The 18534-nt window shown below is 43.1% G+C and overlaps 2 protein-coding genes across 2 annotated transcripts in view; one reads left to right on the top strand and one right to left on the bottom strand.

Moving 5' to 3' along the window:
* Positions 1-211: 211 nt before the first annotated feature.
* Positions 212-10075, bottom strand: nthl1 (nth-like DNA glycosylase 1). Its single transcript, XM_063202627.1, has 6 exons — positions 9689-10075; positions 9025-9302; positions 6522-6692; positions 5921-6080; positions 3914-4019; positions 212-1121 (listed from the first exon to the last, which is right to left on the bottom strand). The coding sequence occupies exons 1-6, from the start codon at positions 9966-9968 to the stop codon at positions 701-703; spliced, it is 1416 nt and encodes a 471-aa protein (XP_063058697.1). The 5' UTR covers positions 9969-10075; the 3' UTR covers positions 212-700.
* A 174-nt stretch (positions 10076-10249) lies between these two features.
* The window catches only part of tsc2 (TSC complex subunit 2), a 107313-nt gene continuing 99028 nt past the window's right edge, over positions 10250-18534 (top strand). The window contains exons 1-3 of the mRNA XM_063202638.1: positions 10250-10408; positions 11350-11521; positions 14159-14245. Of these exons, the coding sequence (XP_063058708.1) occupies positions 11387-11521; positions 14159-14245 (222 nt within the window). The 5' untranslated portion in view covers positions 10250-10408; positions 11350-11386. The remainder of the gene's footprint in view (positions 10409-11349; positions 11522-14158; positions 14246-18534) is intronic.

Genomic DNA, 18534 nt, shown 5'->3' with positions numbered 1-18534 from the left:
AAGTAAAATAAGCATACAGAAAGAAAGAAAAAAAACAATCAGCCCTCGAGGTGAATTACTAAGAGTTTTTTTTATCATGCTGTGAAAATATATGGGTTGAAAAAGTTGATGTTCTTCTGCAATACAGACGGCGCTAGGCTCGCCCTCTCTTTTAAAGTTAACTTGTCAGGATTAAGAAAGAAAATATAGAATTACGAAGGGAAAACAGCAAATAAAAGAGATATATTTGGCATTCAGAGATCTTAGACTCACACCAACATTTTTGGCTCCTGTGGCTCCTGCCATCTATGCGTGAAACCTGCCAAACTATGCTTCAAATGCTGAATGAGGATGTTTTCGTTGTCTTTAACGCATAGACAACCTTTGAAAACATGTACACAACACGAGACATAACAAGAATTTAGGTCACTGAACAAATACGTGCAGTTTATTTGCCTATTATAATACACAGGCACGTGAAGTAATGTAGAGGTAAAACTTGGCCAACGAGGGCCATCTAGTGGCATAGAAAAAAACAGTGAACACAAATCTAAGACCCTCAGTCAATGAGGTAGCTAAGAAAGTTACATAACCATCTATAAACAGTACAAAACTAAATACATTTTATTTATACAGTACTTCTTTATATACAGCAGATTTCTAAAAAACGACAACAAATGTAGCTTAAATGGCAACATGCATCAGTGAAAGTCAGGTGCAGTCAGGTCTTGATTTTGGATCTTTTCCTCAACACGGGCGGAGACAAAAAGACAGCCTGTGGCTCTCCTTTCAGTCGGCTTTGTCCGCTGTCCTCGTCTTGGGTTACAGCCTTGTCTTCTCCTGGAACAGGGCGAGAGTAGTCAGAGACAGGAGCTGTGCTTTGCTCCACTTTCATCACGTGCACAGGTGGAGGTGGAGGTGGAGGGGAGTCTTTTGACTTGACTCTGCTGCCCAGCCCGGAGCTCCTACCTGGGGATAAGGGCCCGGGGCTGCTGCCGGGTTTGGGCCTTTTGGTGGGAGAGCACTTGAAGGCGGAGGGGCAACAGTGGCGGTTGAGGCAGGAGACGCACTGGGGCCCCACGGGGAGGCACACCTGCTGGCCAAAGCCCACCAGCAGCCAGTTGATCTCACTCCACAGCTCCCTATGGGATGGGGAGGAGGAACACACCACGCACACGCACATGCACACGCACACGCACACACACACAGGAATTAATGGAAGGGAAATTCCAGCCAGTTTCAACACGTAGTTGAATGCGTCATATTCTTTTTTCAGCCCTTTCCACGATCCTGATCAGCTAACAGGGCATGGCCTTGTTTTTAATATGTTCATGTAGGACTTGTCATATTAATAAAGACGTTTTCATTTGGACTGCCTGTCAGATAATTTATTCTCATTTTTGAACCAGGGGCATGGGCTTGTTTACATACGTAGTGTTTGAGACACAACATACAAACACAACAAACATTAACATACTCCAAAAATCTCCAAGCCCAAATCGTCTTATTGTAGTCCACTTTTTTCCTATCCCTACACCTTCTTTCTCTCTGATATACAGATATAAGGGGGTTGGGGTAACCAGTCAGCTCTATGTTCCCACAGCCCATTGGTCCCACGGCCCATTGGTCCAACAGCTTATTCCTGATGCTCCATGTTCCCACATTTTTAAGAAATTATTCACACATAGGCCATATAGGGCCAAAATTTTAATAAATTCTTAGAAATGTGGCAACATGGAGCAGCAGGAATGTGCTGAGGGACCAATGGGCTGTGGGAACAATGGGCCTCAAAGACAATGTTAAAAGTCTTAGTGATGTGGGACCAATGGGCTGTGGGAACATAGACAATGCTCCCGGTGTAACATAACATTTGGCCCTAGCTGGCTATTACGTCAACAGATGCCACTAGTAGCACAGACTGAAACAAACAAAAAACAACACAGTGACGCCAGACGCTGTCTCCTTGTGTGACGCCGGTTGTCTGTGCACTGCAGTGCACTATTTACCTTTGTACACTTAACTGACATTCGGGGAAGCCGACAGAGGAAAAGACTTATGGCACCCAGACAGTTGGCATGGCATGCCCACGGCTTACTGATTAGAGTTTAATACAGCAGTTACTTTAGGATTGAAGACGGGACTTAGGTTAGGATTTAAGATGGGACGTGGGGAATTACTGTACATGACATTACACTTTTAGCTGTCGCTCTTAGCCAGGAGGACTTACAGTTATTTAGGCTGCAGGGGCCGGTGCCCCTTGCAGCAATGTGGGGTTACATGCCTTGGTCAAGGACACTTCAGCCGTTTCATGCTGGTGCCATGCAGAGGTAGCCTGATTATCATCGACTTTCAAATTTCTTCGAGACTTGGTCTGACCAAGAGCATAACAATTAACATTTCCCAAACAGCATGGTTGACCCGCCTCCCTTGGTTTGCTAATGGTTGTTTACTTCCCGACAAATTGGGAGGAGTTCCCGATTTTTCGGGAGCTCAGAAAGTACTTACATTGCTGTTGTGACCTGACAAGCAGCAATGCTGAAGGTGTTGCATCACTAGGAGGGCACGGCCTGGCTAATGCAGAGGAGCGGGAGAGATTCATTCCTAAACCTGTGGCCATTTACCTTTATATAAATCTATAAGGGTCAATGATGTTTTAAAAGTAGCACAGGGAGGGGTGGTGCAACCACAGCTAATGCCACTATTGCACATATTAAACGTTTTATTTTATTTTATTTTTGTTTTTAACAGTTTATCTAAGAAGCATATTCATTGCAGTAGATGAATTGCCAATAACTAATTCATTTATAGACATTAGCTGTGGATGTCCCACCTGACGTCTGAGCCCAAAACATGTCATTGACCCATAAAGTAACTGAAATGTGAGGGAAAAGTAGCCTGATAAACCAGCCTAAATGTGAGACCGGAGTAATTTAGTCTGGCCCCGATGAACGATACCTCCGAAGATTGTTGATGAGAACAACCTGTTGTTTTTTCAAACCGCGCCGGCGCTCTGATCAATCGGCGATCTTTGCCGTTGATGTGCTTTCCCAACGGTGTCGCGAGATTCGTCGTCACTCCCTCAAAACCCTGCCCGCTTTGATTCAAAACAAATCTCTGTGTTGTGTTTAGGTTTGCCAGACTCAGGGCACAGTATTCAAAACGTTCTCAGATCCGAGGCCAGACCCACTCGCAGCTGAAAAAATGTCGGCGTCCAGCGGGTGGCACTGGTTTACCAGGCTAAGGGAAAAGAGAAAGCTGTGTTGTGTCAATTTGTTTGGTTTGTCAGGCGCTCTTTGAAAAACGACATGCGTTACTTACTTGAGATGGTAACCCTTGACTCTGTCCCAGTATAGTGAAGGCCTAATCAGTAGGCTTACCTGTTGCAGTCAGCAGTCTCTCAGATTTGTTTTTAGACTCTCGTCTGTAACAAGTAGCCAACTGAATTTGGCCTTCACTACCTTCACAGACAACTGAAATGTGGTTTTGCCACAGAAAATAATGACGTCCCTCGGGATGTCTTTGTGGAATGGTGCTAGTTTGTCGTAGTTTTTGTGGCCCTACCGTGGCGCTAACGGTACGGCACTCGTCTGCTATTATATGCAGCCGACCCGGGTTCGATTCTGGCACTGGTCCCTTGTCAGCCCTTCCTCGTCTCCCTTTCTCCCATCTCCCTCTCCTCCAAGAGTACCCCAAAAAATACTTAAAAAACGTCTAGTTTTTTACTCTATTTTTTACAACTGTTTGCAATAACTGTGTGTTTTTAGTTTTGTTTTTAACTTTTTTTTTTTTAAGGAACATCCAACCTGTCAAGGGACAAAAGACGGAAATTATCCTCTTGGCTACAATCTTATATATTTAGCATTTTTGTTTAAATGCTGGCAATATATGCTGTCCCTTTCTTAAATAAATAAACTTGTAAACTTGTAGACATTACCTTGGCAACCAGGCTTCTAGAGCTCGCCGGGTGTCCTCTGGGGTTTTGGTCTGGGTCCTAGTCCAGCCCAGCCTGTTAGAGATGCGATGCACATGTGTGTCCACCCCTGTGTCAAAAGAGGAATGACCATGCACACACCCAATAACAAATCCATAACACACACTAAGATAAACACCTTTTACAGCAGAGTTAAGTAGCGACTGTGGAGTGCCCTTCAAGAGATGGTGTTTTACCCAGGCTTCTCAGCATTGGCTGTGCTGTGACTGTACTTCAAGGGCTGTACAATTAACACAAATCAGGATTCCCCCCTCAACTCAAAAAGTAAATTTAAAAGTTAGTACTTAGGACTTTTACCTAAGTACATTTTTGGTGTACAACTTTTACTTTCATTTGAGTAATTTTTTCGCAGGGTACTTCTACTTCTATTTAAGTACACAACTTCAGTACTTCTTCCACCTCTGTTTCTAAGTAACTCCAATATAAGAGCCACCAGACCAAACTCCAATGTAAGTCTTACCAATGACAGAGGTTTACTTCCAAATGGATATTACCAATGCTCCAAAAAGCCATGACTGATGGTTCACATAATGCAATATAATAGACTCCTACCAATGCTAAAAGTTTTCTTTCAAAAGGACATTACTGCTAGTAGAGACTTAGTGAGTCCGCACACCTGTTCCAACAGCACTGCGGAGCACAATCGGTTCAGACTATTTCGGTTAACCCCACACACTGGCGCAGACGCGCAAAAAAACATGAACGGGCAATTTCATCTCAGCAGACCATGAATAATCAATGGGGCGGCTCAGAAAAAATAGAACTCGGCCGTAATTAGCAGCCGGCATCCACGGACGTCCGAGGACATCGCTGCCGGTGTGCAGGTTTGTATTAAAGATGTCCTCTCACCGTCATTTCATTAATATTGCCGTGTTCCCCATTGTTATTGAATGTGTTACGCGTTGGTCCTGTTTTAAAAAACGTTCTGGTTGCTTTGTTTCAAACCGTCTTTGCAAGCTAGCAAGTTGGCTTGTGGAGAAACGAGAGGGTCTGCTCTGCAGAGAGAGCGTCTAAAGTTAGAGTTGCCACATCCCTGGGTGGTACTGCACTATAAGGGCGCCAACGGAGGCGTGCAGGCTCCATTCAGGGTTGTGCTCTTTCGACAGCGACCCCTAGGCGAACTGCAGGCATGGAGCCACCAGAGTGGGACGGCTGTATGTATGAGGCTTTGTGCTCTGTGTGTATCTGAGAGTAGCAACCAGCTGATAGCTAAGCTAAGCTAGGTTTCGGAACATCAGGCGTTGCTGGTTTTGAAAACAAGCAGAAAAAAATTACTCGACAGGTTTTTAGAAATATGGGTCGACATAAACCTTTGTGGGCAACGGCTTCTTTCGATGTGACGCAACACAGAAAGGCTTTCGTGATTCGCTCGTTTCTCTGCATTGTTTATGTTAATTGGGAAACACCGGGAAATACAGACAGGCGAGGTGACGCACCGCTATGAGAGCCTTGCATATGAGTTTAACTTGGGGTGACCGTCCCATTTTCAAAAGGAGTGAGTAAAACTGTGTTTTATCGGAAGTTGGCCTTTAAAAACAATGGAATCGAACGTTGGCAGAGCAGTGCTGGTGTGCGGAGGCCCTTGCCAATGCCAGAAGTCTGGTTCCAAACGGCTATTACTGATGTGTTAAAAGCGAAATGCTAGTAGAGTCTTACCAATGCCTGAGGTCTGGTCTCAAACGGTATTACTGATGGGTTACAAGCCCAATGCTAGTAGATTATTGTAGAGTAGAGTCTTGCTAATGCCAGAGGTTCACTTCCACAAGGCCATTACTGATGGCTTACAAACCCAAAGCTACTAGAGGCTTACCAATGCCAGAAGTCTGGTTCCAAACGGTATTACTGATGGGTTACAAGCCCAATGCTAGTAGCGTCTTACCAATGCCAGTGTATTCACTTCCTTAAGGCCATTACTGATGACTTACCAACCCCATTCTAATAGGCCCTTACCAATGCCAGAGGTCTGGTGCCAGGCGATGTCCATGGCCAGATGGGCCATCTTGGGCCCCACGCCAGGCAGCTGCACCAGGCCTTCCACAGAGCTGGGGATGTCACCCCCGTATTCCTCACGCAACATGGCGGTACTCTGCTTGATGTACTTCACTTTAGTCTTGGGGGTGGAAGAGGGAAAGAAGGAGGGAGGGGGAGGTAAATAAAGTGAGGTAAATGTGAGACAAATTATGTTTTAATGTGCAATACGTTAAAGTGTTATAAATTAAAACAAAGGCTAAAAATATTTTACCATAGTGTGTTATGATGAGCCAACATAGCTGGATAGTTTCAGTTATTTCACGCCATTATAGTAATGAAATAAATGAACTTTCACACACAATTCGAATTGATTGTGATGCACGCTTATATTGTATTTTTCACGTTGGATGATTGGTAGTGAGGTTATTAAGCCATGTCACCATCTTAAAATGTATATTTTTGTTCCCCTGCCATTGAATGGGTGTGCCACTTTCGTGACACTTTCGATAAGTGTCTGAATAAGTGACATGCAATGTAATGAACAATGTACTGCCGTGACCAGTGAATGTAGTATATCTACCCTCCAAAAGCCCACTGGGTAGATGAGCTTCCCCAGGGTGTCGTCGTCAGTGTTGAGGATGTTTGGTATGGTCAGGCCGTGCGCTCTCAGCTTCTGCATCGCCGCCGCAGTCACCTGGTCTTTAGTCTGACTGGAGAGCATGAGAGAGATCAACACCTGGTACCGAATCACCTGCAGAGAGAGAGAGAGAGAGAGAGAGAGAGAGAGAGAGAGAGAGAGAGAGAGGGAAAGAGAGAGAGAGAGAGAGAGAGAGAGAGAGAGAGAGAGAGAGAGAGAGGGAAGGAGCGAGAGAGAGAGAGAGAGAGAGAGGGAAGGAGCGAGAGAGAGAGAGAGAGAGAGAGAGAGAGAGAGAGAGAGAGAGAGAGAGAGAGAGAGAGAGAGAGAGAGAGAGAGAGAGAGAGAGAGAGGAAGGGAGGTTAATGCAGGTGGATTCTCTGGGTAACACTTCTCTACCTGTTTTAAGGACAAATAGTATTCACAGAGAGAGAGAGAGAGAGAGAGAGAGAGAGAGAGAGAGAGAGAGAGAGAGAGAGAGAGATGGACTAACTAGGGGAGGGGCAAGGAGCAGGGAATGTAAACATGCGACATGTGATGTCAATATAGAAACACAATACACTCAGCTAAAAGACTTGTCAATGCAGAGGAGGCACCTGCTTCTTTTTTATGTGCTTTGTGTATTGGCTTATTTACATGAAATGGATTGTAACAATGACGCTTGCTTCAGCCTAACACCTAAGCAGACATCTAAGGAACAATGGCTCATGGACTGATGAGAAGATAAAGGAGGCATAGCCATTATGTAAAGGTATACAATGACGCCTGTTTGACAACGACTGTGACAAAAAAGGGGTAACATTACCAGAGGCAATGCGTTTTTGTGAGACGAGACGAGACATCAGATTACATCACAACACATCACATCATGTTGAATTCAGCCCACGAAGAATTGCTATTATTAGAAGAAAAAACATGACTGCTTTAATTTTTAAACTGGGTTTTGTAGCGTCATCTGACCCATCCGTACCACAGAGGTTTGTGGAGAACAGAAGATCTTGTGTAGGTGGCCAACTGCCTCGTCTGACGAGAGAAAAATGAACCTCCCGTTTTTTATGGGACAATGAAATTCTAGGTTGTTTCGTCCGGAGGCGGTATTACGTGCCTACGTCACAATAACGATGTGCGTCCCTGTCGCAGACGACGTTTGATTCGTCGCCATGACAACCGTCCATACCGTCCCGAATATTAACCCTAAACCTAACCTTAACCCTAACCTTAACCCTAACCCTAACCTTAAATCGCTTGTTTGAAACTAGTGAGTCCCAGTGCAGTGCCCACTGCAGTTCGGCAACGAGGACGCGCATCACTAGTGACGTAGGCACGTCCGGACGAAGTGCCCTAGTTTTTATGAGTCCCGTTTTTTATGGAGAAAGTTCTACAGTGAGTTCTATTGAATTAAACCTCTGTGGTCAATGGCATCTTGCACACGCACAAGGGAGGATGGGAGTTAGTATAATGGAAAGAACACAAAGTGTCTGTCTCAGCCTCAATCCTGCTGACTTTATCTCACCTCGGGTGCAGCTTCTGCATGAAAGCAGTTGGCTGCCTGGCGCCATGTTCCATTCTGGATCTTTTGAAATGCTTGTGAGGCTTTGAGGCTTGACAAGGCTGTGGCACTACCAAGGGAAGCAGGCTTGACTTTGAGAAACAGTGTGAGTGTATTCCAATATGCGGACTCCCGTCCTCGGTCTATGCTTGTGGCCTCGCGTTTCGCTGACGCCCCGCCTCCTCAGAGAACACAATAAAGTTTCCCCGCTGTCAGCATAGCCACAACAACTTTTCGGGGACTATTCTGCATCCACCATCCCAATTGCAAATGAGAAAAGGACATTAGAATTTTGCTTTTGCGAGATATTGAAATACAATTCTGTCGTCAGTGATGTCATCGCGAGGCCACAAGCATGCAAGGGAGCAAGAGAGGATGGCAGTCCGCATATTAGAATGCACCCACAGGCCCTTTCTCAATGCCCAGTGTTCTAGCCTTGCTAGGACGTGAAACGCCCAGTGATTGGATACTCTTTGGTGAACTCCGTGGACTATCCAATCACCAGGCGTTTCACGTCCAAGCAAGGCTAGAACACTTGACATTGAGTCATAGGGTGCATCCCAATATGTGTCCTTGCCTCCTCCACTTGTGCTTGTCTCCTCGTCCCTCCTCCTGGCCCCTCCTCCGTGGAAAAAACGATAAAGTTTCCCAGCTGTCAGCCTCGCCACAAAAACTTTTGAGGGACTGTTTTTCATTCACCATCCCAATTGCAAATGAGAAAAAGACTTTACAATTGAGCTTTTGCAAGATATTGAAATATAATGCTGTTGTCAGTGATGTCATCATGACGAGAAGCAAGTGGAGGAGGCAAGTGGAGGAGGCAAGGTCACATATTGGGATGCACCCATAGCCACTGTGGCTGTCTCCCCCTCAGCCCTGCTGCCTTTCTCTACAACTCACTTCAGGTGCAGCGTCTGCATCATAGCACTTGGCTGCCCCCATCTGGTCCACTGGGGCATCTCTGGTGCTGCGCATCTCACGGATGTTGGCCAGCTGAAGCCTCCAGCCATTTGGCTCCCATGTCTCTTCCTTTTTCACTGCCGTGGTACTGCTATTCTCCATGTCATATTCCACCTTCAACCGCGTTCTCCTGGGCTTACGTGGTGGTGAGGTGACTGAGGTATGGGTTCCTTCACCATTTGTACGGCATGCTGAGGTTTCCACCTTGGATACCTTTTCTGTAAAGGAGAGAGGGGAGGTCACTGCCTGTTCACCAATATTTAAATGAGTGAAATCAACAGCTTGATAGTGAACACCTCAAAACAGCAAGTAAAAATCCTGTTGCCCCCCCCAAACCAAGATTCCAACACAGCATTCAGGTATATCTTAGGGTCTGCTTTGTATCATTTTATTACATGTAAAACTGAAGTGTAATAACAATGGATTCAATTAACTACTTTAATAATCGCCTTTGTGTTCACGTCAGCTTGTCACTCAGTCACCTGTACAGCCCACCCCTGCCCTTTGACCCATATAGTTCTAGATCAGAACTAGTGCACGCACCAGCTTGTGCACATCTTGCACACAGCAAAATTAACCTGTTTGAAGAGTCCAAATAGCCTACCTGCTGTGCGTTTTCCTTTGCCCACCAGAGCATCACTGGTCGTCTCTGAAGCGATGCTATGCTCTTCCTTCTCCTCTTTGATTTTAACTGGATCAAAGTTATTGGGCTTGGTGCTCCTGGCCATTCGGCTTTTAAGCACAGAAAGTTTGTTTTGATTCTCGGAACCAGTCCTCGCTCGGACAGAACAAGAATCGTTGGAGGCGAAGTAAGGAGAAGTCATTTTTATAGGACACCGAAACGCGATGTTCAACACCCTTGACTTCATTAGCAAACTAAACATGAATGCATACTAATCTATAGTTATACACAACTAAAAGAGATCATGCCATTTCAACTTGAAATCATCTCCACACCGCAATGTTTAGCTTGTACGCACGCGAGTTGCCCTCTCAAAATCCACGCGACCCTCAACTATGAAACACTGAAGTTCAGGAAAGCATCGGTCGCTATGTTAACCAATTACTCGTTCACGCACAGAAAACTACAGATCCCACTGGATATCTGCGCGTTGCGGTCTTTGTCACATGACTCTTCTTGGTAGGAAATCTTTGTCAGTTTATTTAGCACGACTTCCGGCTGCGGGACAGACTAGAGTCGCAAGAATCAAGTGAACACGGATTAGATAATAAAATAAATGCATATGGATCTACTCAGTTGGATGTGTTGAATGTCGTGCTGCTGCACTACCACGACACCGCGGCTTTGCCAGTGTGCCAGAAGGTAAAACCCGTCTGTTCAGGAGAAAAACAACGGTCCAACCTTAGCAGCCCGCTAGGCTAAACGCGTTTATGTCAAATATTTCATTTTTTCCGATATTGTCAGTGCTCGGTGCTCGTATGTAAACAAGCGCGTTTGCACACACTGTACGCCTGTCGTGGTCGCAGACACTGGGTTTTATTGCATGTTAATCTAACGACACTTGTACTGGCGCCCTCCAAACAGCGTGAATCAATTCTTTGTCAGAAGCCCGTGGCATAGGTGTTGAGAGAGAGGGGAGGGTTGCAGTTGCATTCTAAACCAGACATGCGCCGCAGCTTGTTTACCGCCTAGCCTACCCCAAGGTCCAGCTAACATCTGGGCTCTGTCATTCTCTCTCTGTTACGTTAACAGCCTGAATGCGACAAAATGCATCTACAGAAATAATGTACGTGTGGGGGCACTGACGCCTAACCTCAGCTTTGGTCTTTTACTACTTCTACATTGCACGTGTGGCAGAGAGGAGGCCAGTTGTGCTAGGAGTTGGCTCTGTGGGTCGTTTCGCCTCACCCCTCATCACCATACAGGCCAGCAGAACGGGCTCTTTTGGTTTTTAACCTGAATCAGTTGGTGCCTTATGTGCTACTCATTTCTAAACTGGTGATGAGGTATTCTGTATACATAATTTGACTGTCAGAATGCCATTGCATGAAGGATATTGTGTGGTGACAGAATGCAATCATCAAAAGTGTATTGCAAAGTCTAGGCATACTGTTGTATTGTGGCCTAAATATACTGTAGCCTGCTATAAATTATAAATGTGTCTGGATTTCAAAGTCAAAGTGAACTTTGAATTCAGAACTGGCAATGCAACTCACTTTGTCTAGACTGGAGGCTTTGCTATGATTCCCTTACTAACCACTACATTTTGTCTGTCGTCTGTCTTTTGTCTCATTCTGCTACAGTGAGTGACCGTAACCTCAGGTTTGACCAGCTGTAGCCATGAACAAGCAGCCCAGTAAGGAGTCTCTGAAGGACAAGGTGAAGGGGATATTTGGCATTCGGCCGACGCACATCTCCACCAAGCCCAGCGAGCCGAAGCCCTCGGAGTTCATCATCACCCAGGACATTCTCAAGGTATGTAGCCTGGTTCCTACCAGACCTCTGTGTGTCAGAGCTCTGGAGCCCCTGGGTGGCACTCAACACACACAGAGGTCTGGGAGCATGTAGCAGGATTCCATTTCTGGACTCAAAAAGTAATGCAGAGCATTTATTGCTTCAATATCAGTGGCAGCTCGCATTGCTGAGTCACCGGACATATCATAGACTACAGGGGGTGGACAAAATATCTGAGACACCTGTCATTTTTGTGTGGGAAGTTTCATGGCTCATGGTCAGGCAAGAGCCAGGCAACAAGGTCTGATCCTGCTATCTGCTTTGGATTTCATCAATACAGCTGGCCTTGACTGATTTTTTTTGCCAGCTCTTGTCAGCTTCTTGCCTTGCCCATGTGTTTTCAGCATGTTCCTAAAGTCTTAAATTTAGGATTTAGGGCTCTACTTAGGGCTCTACGTAGGATTACGTAGTTTTATTAATCACTGTCCCGAGTCAGCTGATGCTTATTTGAGTCACTAGTAAGTGAACGATGACTCTCTCGACCACTTTCACGGTCCGCTGTCAGAAAACCACAAATGTAACTTTTGTGAGAGCGCAGGGTGGCCGCGGGTCCTTAAAAAGTCTTTAAAAGTCTTAAATGTCACTTGAAAAGTCTTATTTTGTCTTAAATTTTCTACCCAAATGTCTTAAATGTGTGGAGCTTAATTTAGGGAGGAATAATTATGTCAGCCATGTGATGAACTTCGCGACGGAAATCGGGAGTTGTAGCCATGTAGTGTAATTTAGAACGCATTATTGAATTTTATTTAGTGTAAAGTTTCATTGTGTATAGTTTTGTGTTTTCAAACGGCTAAATTAATGTAAATAACCAATTGGTTTTTGTGCTTCATTTGAATCTGTGTATGATCTTGCGAGTTGGTCCTAATTTCATTTGGAACATAGTATTGAAAAGTCTTAAAATGTCTTAATTTTGACTTGCTAAAACCTGTAAACGCTGCGAGTTGGTCTTAATTTTATTCGGAAAATGGTATTGAAAAGTCTTAAAATGTCTTAATTTTGACTTGGTCAAACCTGTAGACACCCTGGGGCGGTCCGCTACGAGTGTCGTGGGAAACACTTCTCATACGAAAAATCACTTTGCACACCGTATTCAGATTTGTATCATCTGTTGGTATTCCGTGATGAAAAACATTCTCACAGCCAGTTTATTTAAACAGCATTTTTTCATGACTGTGTAGATTTTGAGATAGGCATGCCACGGGCACCGTGCAAACTACATCATCCTACATTGTGGCCCTTTAATGTATAAGTTACACATCCCACCTCTACATCCCTACATTAGACTGCCCTGCTCAAACTGTACTCTTATTGATACACTGTACACACCCTCTCCATTAGGGATGCACAATACCACTTTTTTTTGAATGTGTACATTTATTTCTGTACTTCCCAATACCGAGTGCTGCTTATACCGATACCTTTACCATCAACATGCAATGGAATTAGTTGCATACCCTTTTTTCCTCCTGTGGTATTTGCTTTATTGTCCATTTCCATGTAGATTTAAATGTTAGTGAATGTACAGGTATGAGGCGGTGCTTTTCCCCCCATTCTGCCTTCAACTCAGAATGTGACGAGATGTTGCGTTGTTTAGTGTAATGTAGGGCTGTCCTTACGAATTTTTTTCTCACGATTAATCTATCAACTATTTTTTTCGAATAGTCGATTAGTCAAACGATTAATTTTTCAAGTACTCTAGCACTTAAATCTTCAAGGAAATTGGGGAAAAAAAGAAAGAAATCGTTAAAATTAGGTCCCTGAGCTCACCATGAACTTTAAATCATGATAGTAGCTTATTTACTCCGAGATACAACGTTCAATTCATACATGCTGGGCAATTTTAGGTTTCAATAAAGTAATAAAGCATTAGAAAAGTAAGTTAAAAACACTGAATGAAATGAAACGATTAGTCGACTATGAAAATTCTTGCAGACTAATTTATATAGTCGATTAGTCACGATTAGTCGATTAATCGTCCCAGCCCTAGTGTAATGGCAGTATCAGTGCCGGGTATCGGCAAGTGGGTGATGAGTACGAGTATGACTAAAATGAACAAATATCTGGGCTGATACCGACACCAGTAAGCTTATATGTATTGATACATCTGTACTCCCCATGCACACATGGGCTGTCCAACAGCAATGCAACTGCACTTCCCACTTCACCCAGTGTGCCTATGGATATGAGGCACAGATATGTTGTATTTGTGTTGTACAGCCTATTGCAGGGGTCCCCAACCTTTCCTACCAAGGGCTATTTTTGTTCAAAATTCTCTGCTGATGTCTTGGAATCATTCTCAAATCACATAATGACATGAATGATTATTTGCTTGTAGGTTGTAAAGAATATCTATTTCATATTTAAATTAAGAAAATCATTAACTGTGACAAAAATCTGGTAGTTGTCACTGTTAATTAGCATCCTTTGTGGGCACCTCAGAAGCTCCTAGAGGGCTACCTGGCGCCCGCGGGCACCACGTCGGTGACACATGGTCTATTGTCACACGGCCATCCATTTTGTGCAATCTGTTGTGTTTTAGTGGAAGCTGTCCAAACTGAAGAAAGGTGTAGATAAGTGGTTGTACTTCTTTCTCTGCAGGAGCTGAGCCCCGAATGTGGAATCAACAACCGGATCAAGGTCATCAATCATGTTTGTGACCTGGCGAAATCCAAAAAATTTGAGCAGGTTAGTGTCCACGCGCTAGACACTCAGTTACTGGCATAGTGCTCAGGGGTCAAAAACGTCCAACATGAAATTGTCCTTCATTGTAACGGATACTTTTGCTTACTGTAAATGCAAAAAAGGGTTTTTTTAAATCATTTTTTTTGGCTTGGCTTTCATGCATTCACTTTTCAAAAAATTGAAAATCAGGTTTTTCACAGTTACAGTAAGCAAAAGTATCCGTTAGCACTGAAGGACAATTTCATGTTGGACGTCTTTGATCCTCAGTTACTAGGCGTAGTTTCACTGCTGTCGAATGCTATGTCCACAGCCAGAAAATAGATGGAGCATTTATTGCTTCGATATCAATGGCAGCTCTCATTGAGGAGTCACAGGACAGATTATAGACTATATTGACTCTTCGGAGATGAACAGTACATGTTTTTGAAGGAATTTGTTGGTGGCGAGGATGGGAAGAATTATGGATAAAGACATGCCTTCTGAGGGTGGAGCCAACGCATGCTCTCCCACACTTAAAGTGATACTGTCCCATTTTTTGGGAAATAAGCTCATTTTACACTAGCCTGGTTCACACCAGACGGTGTATGTGTAGCTTCGGCGCCCCCTGGCGGAGCAGAGCTACACACACTACCGTCTGGTACACAGCCATAGAGCACGCTCCGTCTCCAACCAGAAAATAGGCTGAGAATGTATTGCTTCAAAATCAACGGTAACTCACATTGAGGAGTCACAAGACATATTAGAGACTATATTGACTCTTTAAAGATTAACAGGAAGGTTTTTGAAGGAATTTGTTGGTGAGGAGGCCGTGCCGAAGCAATAAATTCTCAGCCTATTTTCTGGTTGGAGACGGAGCGTGCTCTATGGCTGTGTACCTGACGGTAGTGTGTGTAGCTCTGCGCCACCAGGGGGCGCCGAAGCTACACACACAACGTCTGGTGTGAACCAGGCTAATTTTACACCTCTTCTTGACTTAAATGATTGAGTTTGACATTTCTCCTATATTTTCAACTGTTCTCTGGGTATGGCCGTGCAAATGTTACCTCCAAGCAAGCAGTTCACTGATTCTTGAGAAAGTGGCTAAAACAGGTTGTAATGTTGACAGAAAAAAACAAAGTGAATTACAAAATTATATGGTATATCCTCGTAGACTAAGGTCTTGGCTTTTCAGAAATGCACAAGGCCAATCTCCCCATTATGTATTTTTTTCAGAAATCAGGCTTTTCTCCGATCATACCTTGTTTTTTGTCAACACCGTCAGACACAATTAAAAGTTATTAAAATTGTATTGATTTGGTTGCATATATATCTGGAGTTTTTAAGTGATAATGTGTATTTTTTGGTTCACACATTCACAAAATTCACTTTTGGTCTATTTTAATACTGTTTCATGTGTTCTAATTTTAAAATATGTACCGTCATACGATGCTTACTTAACGCCTAAATAGAACAAACAATTTTTTGTAATTTCACAAATATTCGTGTAGGCTTAAATTGGCTATTACTTTGATATTTCAACAACTCCTAAGGAAAATGTTGTAAACACATTCCTTTAAAATGTCCAAAACTCCTTCTTACGGTGGTGACTTAAGAACTGACGGTGGTGACAGTAATCTGAGAGTGGTGAAAGTGGCCTAATTAGTACCTGCATTTAGCAAAATAAATAGCCCTCTCAAGTCAATGGCATCTTGCATAAACACTTTATTTTTGTGTGTGCACAGTATGAGCATGTGTTTTTACTTCATTAGTTAGATTATCTAGGAAGTAAGCCACTGGTTGTTAAAAACAGCTTTTAAGTTGTTCAAATCCAAAATATAGAGGTGTATTATCATAGATGTAGGTCTTGGCTGTGCAGTGAATGCATTGGCCAAGCTCCCCATGTTTAACATTTTTCATAAAATGGGCTCTTTCTTGTTTTGTCAACAGCGGCAGACAGAATTAGAAGTAAAAACACATGTTTACTGTATTAAAGTGAATTACTTTAACAATTCAACATAACTGTAGATACTTATTGTATGCATATTCTTAAAACATGTCAAAAACACGTAAAACGTAAAACGTAAAACGTGTTTTTTGGTTAACTCCATCAGATGTCACCACCGTCAGGTTTTCTGACAAAAAAACCTCCAAATGCACCTCAGTGGTGGCTAGAGTATCATTTTGGATCACAATTATTACTAACATGCCTAGTAATGTTTCATTAACCAGCACAATTTAGTAAAATGTGGAACAACATGATGAGCAGAACAAAATCTGACGGTGGTGACATCTGACGGTGTGAGACAAAAAAACATTATGCATTGTTTGTTCACATTAGCCATTTCATTTTCGCTCTGTTTCTTGGGTGCTTCATACCTTTTCTGAAAAAAAATATATTTATTAACATTAATGTAATACAATACTATTAAAACCCCCGACGGTGTTGACAGTTTATGGTTGGGACAGTACCAGTGTCCAAACAAATTAACAAATTGAGGACAAAATAATAAACTTACAGGAGCTTCAGTGATGGTGAAGTAGGCAGTAGAGCTAAAGGTTTGAAAAGGGGTCCAAGGTAATGAAAATTACCTTGTGCATACCTGATTTTATTGTCTTTTAGAAAAAATCTGACGGTGGTGACCAATGTGCTGGACACATTTTGAGCAATCAGTAAATAATAGTAAATATTGTTTTACATCCACTATGTGCACATCTGTAGAACCACTTTAATATGGTCTTCCACATCATGGTGATATTGTTCAATTCTGTTAGTGATTTTTGTATTTTAAGTCAATTGAAATGATGATGCCAGTCTTTGGGACAGGCGTTTTTACAGGGTGTGGACAGGTTTATAGCCATGAAAAGTAGAGGTGCTCCGATTGCTCGGCAGCCGATCATGATCGGCCGATAATGGCCAAAAATAGCCTGATCGGTGATCGGAAAAACATGCCGATCAAAAAACCGATCCAGAGATATTAAATTCCTTTGCCTTTACACCTGGCTCTGCACAGCTGCTGCACCAAAATAAGGCATCTTTACTTGTCTTTAACTTTTTGGAATTCCCTCCTTCATTTTCACCATTTATAATCATATCTGCATCAACAATGATCTGATTTTCCGATCCATGCGCCGTTTACATGACGCTTGTAATTTGCGAATGACGTGTCAGTCTCGCCATGTTCGCTATTTTGAGTTAAGGCCTGCCAGCACGCAACAACTAAACGTTTCCAAAACAATCATCAACGGTATTGTTTTCAAAGTTGTAGCCTAATGCACAGCCAGGTCATAAGTTTGTAGTCGCTGCAACACCAAACAGTGCAGAGGGAGAGTGGACGGTGAAACTCAATGAGTCTGTGAAGGGAATTCTACTATCTATGACAGTGTTACAGAGAAAGAGCTTTCCTCGCAGACACGCTGTGTTGTGCGTGTTGCCTGTTCTTTCAAGTGAAGTTTTTTTTTCTTGTTTTGTGTAGAATCTCAAGTGTTTCAGTCACAATGTAATTTGCGATAGACTACTTCTCGCCAGTTAGCCATGTTACGTTATAACCTGTGTAGTTGCCTCGGTCAGCACGCGACAAGTTCACGTTGTCCGCACAAGCATGCCAACGTTATTGTTTTCAAAGTTGTAATTGACAGTCAGTCGATTAGTTTGATAGTCGCTGAAACGCCAAACGGCGAGTGGTGAGAGGGAGAGAGTCAGAACGGTCGCGGAGCTGCTGTGCTGCTCTGCTGCTGCAGCTGTGGACAGTGAGTGACAGAGAGGGGAGGGGCTCTCCTCACGAGGCTGCTCATTTAAAGCGACAGGGTTTTTTCTCGTATGCAGAAGACGAGAGACTGAGATCCAGGTGTCTGAGCTTCAATTCAATCTTAAATAGTTTAGTAATTATATGCAATAACTTATAAATCGATGTAATGTTTCAGTTTCAATTCAATCTTAAATAGTTTAGTAATTATATGCAATAACTTATAAATTGATTAATACTGTAGACTTACTTGTAGGCTATATTACCAACACTAGTCTGAAAGAGCTGCAAGATAATAATAATAATAATAGCCTAATAATAATAATGATAATAATAATAGCCTAATAATAGGCCTACATTGTGAAAGCGACATGTGCAAATTAAGATTGATTGGTTTATGGGCAGAAATGGTATTCAATAAGGATAATTAATAGGCTATTAAAAAAAATAGGAAATAATTTCTGTGATCGGCAATGATCGGTGATCGGCAGATAAAGATTTTTGGTGATCGGTATCGGTGATCGGGCCAAAAAAATGGTGATCGGAGCACCTCTAATGAAAAGTAATAAA

Source organism: Engraulis encrasicolus, chromosome 1 (assembly GCF_034702125.1).
Source record: "Engraulis encrasicolus isolate BLACKSEA-1 chromosome 1, IST_EnEncr_1.0, whole genome shotgun sequence".
NCBI classification, from domain to species: Eukaryota; Metazoa; Chordata; class Actinopteri; order Clupeiformes; family Engraulidae; genus Engraulis; species Engraulis encrasicolus.
This window is presented reverse-complemented; position numbering and strand designations above follow the sequence as displayed.